General features: G+C 40.2%; 1 protein-coding gene across 1 annotated transcript; it reads right to left on the reverse strand.

Annotated features, from left to right (window-relative positions):
* Positions 1–2,332: 2,332 nt before the first annotated feature.
* On the reverse strand, positions 2,333–3,735 carry LOC103777466 (uncharacterized protein MGC39606; the record flags this gene model as incomplete). The annotated part of the gene is made up of 2 exons (XM_008945020.1): positions 2,333–2,353; positions 3,568–3,735. Coding segments are annotated over 2 exons (189 nt in total), but the record flags the coding sequence as incomplete, so codon positions are not given.
* Between the last annotated feature and the right edge of the window lie 5 nt (positions 3,736–3,740).

Here is a 3,740-nt window from a genome sequence, read left to right on the forward strand (position 1 = left end):
AATGACTGGAATGAGAGAAAACTGTTGCTGTCAAAATAATTACTTACAATATGTAATCCAATATTATTTTGAGGGGTTTGGCAATTTTGTGACAGGTAATCATGTGTTTAAAAGTCTAGAAGCTAAAGAATTTTCTAAATTAAATGGCTTTTTATCTAACATCCAGAAGGAACAGCCAACCAACAGGGATAACAAAAACAGAACATATCATTTAACATAAAAAGCAGTACATCTTATTTTCAGCACTCAAATAAGGTTAAAAAACCTCCAGCATTTCTCCCAATTACACTGATAACTGCCTTCTCATCTTGATCATCAAGGCCTTCTCTACAGAAGTGTGCTAACACCCAAATGAACACTACATTTGAAACTCTACTGGCTTTCTAGGTGAATTCCATTCAATTTAAATGCAACCTCACTTACTCGGCTTCAACAATGAAGCAAGATATCTAGCAAAAAGGATACTTAGTGTGTGAATCACTGGCATGACTTCACTTTGCATTTAAGTCCTCACTTTTAACTCAGAGTGAAGAGTGAGCTGGAAATGCATCCTAACTCACCATAGCAATACCTCCCTCTTCAGGTAAGCTGCTTTGAGCATGTTAATCCCACCTACACCAACTCCCTTACTGAGAATCCTGGACACCCAGTTCAACCTTTGACCTACTGCACAATGAGTTTTTCTGCCTAAGTGCCCATGGGAGCCTGTTCCTGTAAATTCTTATTCACAAGCAGCTCTATTGATTCCAACATTCTTGCTCCATTCTTTGCCAAACCCTGTTGTCAGAAGTCTGTCCCAAAGCCAAAGTCAACAGGCCCAGAAATTATTACTATGCTTCAGTGATTACATTCCCTTTTTCAAGGAAAGAAAACATTCTTTTAGAAAAATTGTGTATAGTGTCTATTGTAGCACAATAAAGCTCATGAGCTACTGTTTAATTAGAGCAGTACCATCCTGGAAAAGACCTCTTCCACTGCTGAAAACTACACTGCATTGAAACCCATTTTTCCAACAGTTTTCCAGTTCAAAGTGTTTTATGGACTGATACATTATACTGTTAGATTCAGAGCAGGAAATTATTATTTCCTATGAGAAACAGTTTCATTGGAAATGGTTGTGAAAAGTAGCCAGAACACTGCCATACAAACCCTAAAGAAAACAAAGGATCCATGCTAAACAAGCAAATTGGGTTCTAGCCTTAAGGGCAGACCTGCAAAAGTCACAAAGAGTTTTGAGATTAAGAAGTTCTTTCCACTCAGATGCAGATATTCCTGACAAAAAAAGTCCCTATTGTTCCAACAGCCAGTTTTCTAGCAATTACACAAACATAATTTTTACTTAGCTTTCTGCTTGTCACAGAAACCTGAACTGTAACCTTGTCTGTTATTTAGTTAATTAGGTTTCTATTAGTGTTAAAAACAGTAATTATTAAAATCTTAGTACTTTTTTACCTTCACTACTGCAAAGCAGAGACCTGCTAGTGCAAAAGCTAGCACTGAAATTACTAGCTGTATGATGTGAAAATTATTTGTCATGTATTGTATATTTGAAAGCATTTGCTTATATCCAGGTGTTTGCTCTGAAAATACAAGATTTAAGTAACAAAGGGGAAAAAAAGGGTTCTGGTTGTTTGAGAGTCCCATAGTATATTCGTTCAGTGAGGCAGCTGGAATAGAATAGATATCAGGAAATCTACCAAGCTCCAGCTCCTTAAGAAATGCAAGCTGCAGTTTGTTCTCTTTGCTACTACTCATTTCTAATTCCAGGAGCTGCAGGTTTTTATTATACTGCAAATCTCCCAGCCAGAAGTGTGCAAAACGTACAAAGTTGTCTTCTGGACAGGACGAGCTAAAGTCTCCAGCAAAACTACAAGCCTTCTCCAGCCAGCCCATTACTGAAATACTATTCATGCAGTAAGAAACCCTGTCAAGATTGTCTTTCCCAGAAGAAAAATGTAGATGAAATGAATCCTTCCAAGGAACAGCTGCACTTGAGTTCCTCCCTGCTGATTCACTCAAACTCGGAGGCATCTCCTTGCCGACAGAAGGCAGAGGTTTGGTATCACAGAGAGAACAATTCCTGGAGTTCGAGTAAAGTAATTCCTGTAAACTGCTACTGTGATTTTGAGAATGGTTCAACATGGAATGCGTGTGTATCAGGTGAGCTGCTGCCTTGTGATGATCTGAGCCACTGTCATATGCTTGGGTTTGGTTTAAATCTTTTTTCTTCATAGTCCTAGAGCTTTGCTATTTCACAACAGGATGAATTTGGAGAAGAGTGTGAATGACTCCAGTTGCAGCATGAAGTGGAAACAGCACACCAAATCACAAGTCAGTGGATCTCAATATGGACCTAGAAGGAATGAATGCAGAAAGTTATTACACTAATATCCCAGTTTCTTGGTGCCTAGTGTATAGAAGAATAAAACTAACCTTTAACATAAAAAGAATAACCCAACTGCAGCAAATAACAATGTAGCTGTGCAGGCAAACAAGTCTTCTGACAGGCTGTCTGAGCACATCCAAAGGGTTAGGAAGTGTACCCAAATACAAACTTTCTTCTGTAGTTTCAGTTTAAGCTGCTACAAACTCTGTTTTGGTAGCTGGCATCAAAGTGAGTCAGCAAACGAGCAGCTAGAAAGATTCACTGTGTAACAGAACAATCTTTAAGTAAAGAAACACAGAGTGTAACTGTTGAGAGGCTTAGCATTAAAGGCAAATATTAAAATAAGCTTCCTCAGTAAACAGAAGTGCGTGCTGAAATCAGACACACAGCACTGGAAGTCGACAATGTATCATGGAGAGCTTCCCAAAGGGAACTGGTCAGACTGGCTGCACCGCAGTTAGAGGGTACTGGCTGTATTACAGTCAGACAACACGCTGATGCTGTTACAAGGGCACTGTTATGCACCCACACAGATAACAAACGAAGGCAAGACATTTCTAGCCACCAAGGTTACTAAGCTACATGTACAACTCCTGGCAGTGTGGTTCAGTTTCAAGCTTCAGAACTGCAGGATGAATCCCAAATATGAAAATATGAGACACCACATTTTGACCTCCTCCCGTTTCAGCTTACCTGTTACAAGTCACAAACTGCAACCAGACTTGTGTTTCAGCACTTGGCCACTAGCCAGATGTCAAAACTCTCATTATAGCTAGGTTTATGAGGAAAAAGAAAGCGTCCAGTCTTTGGCTAGAACAGACTGTTGTGACAGTCCACAGCCTGTGTCTGTTGCCAGTTAAGTTAAAAGTAAAGCTTATGTTTAATCACAAAACAAATGAAACCTGAACCCTACAAAGAGTAAGAGCTCCTAATCTCTTTAGGTCAAAGCTGTTTTAGGGAGTTCTGTCTTTGTAGAAAGAAGCTCAAGAAAGGAGAGACACAAATTAAATTTTAAACGTCATTTTCACTATTATTTAAACGTCAATTACACTATTATTTAAAACTACCTCTGCTAAAATTGTTCTTGACTTTAAAAAAAAACCCAGCAAACTGATGGAAGGAAATGATTTTCCCGGCCCTTTATAGAGTGTCAGGAACGTACTGCCGAAGAGCAGACCCACCTGCAGCCGCACGTTGAGCATCATGGAGGCGACGATGTAGAGGTAGGGGAAGTTGATGCGGAGCTTCCAGGCCAGGTCGAAGAAGATGAGGAGGGTCCTGGTCAGCCCCTTGCAGAACACCCCGTAGGACCTGGCCGCGGCCGACTGCGAGAGCCTCGCAGCCAGGGCGGACA

The sequence above is a fragment of the Merops nubicus genome, unplaced genomic scaffold (assembly GCF_000691845.1).
Source record: "Merops nubicus isolate BGI_N331 unplaced genomic scaffold, ASM69184v1 scaffold51997, whole genome shotgun sequence".
NCBI classification, from domain to species: Eukaryota; Metazoa; Chordata; class Aves; order Coraciiformes; family Meropidae; genus Merops; species Merops nubicus.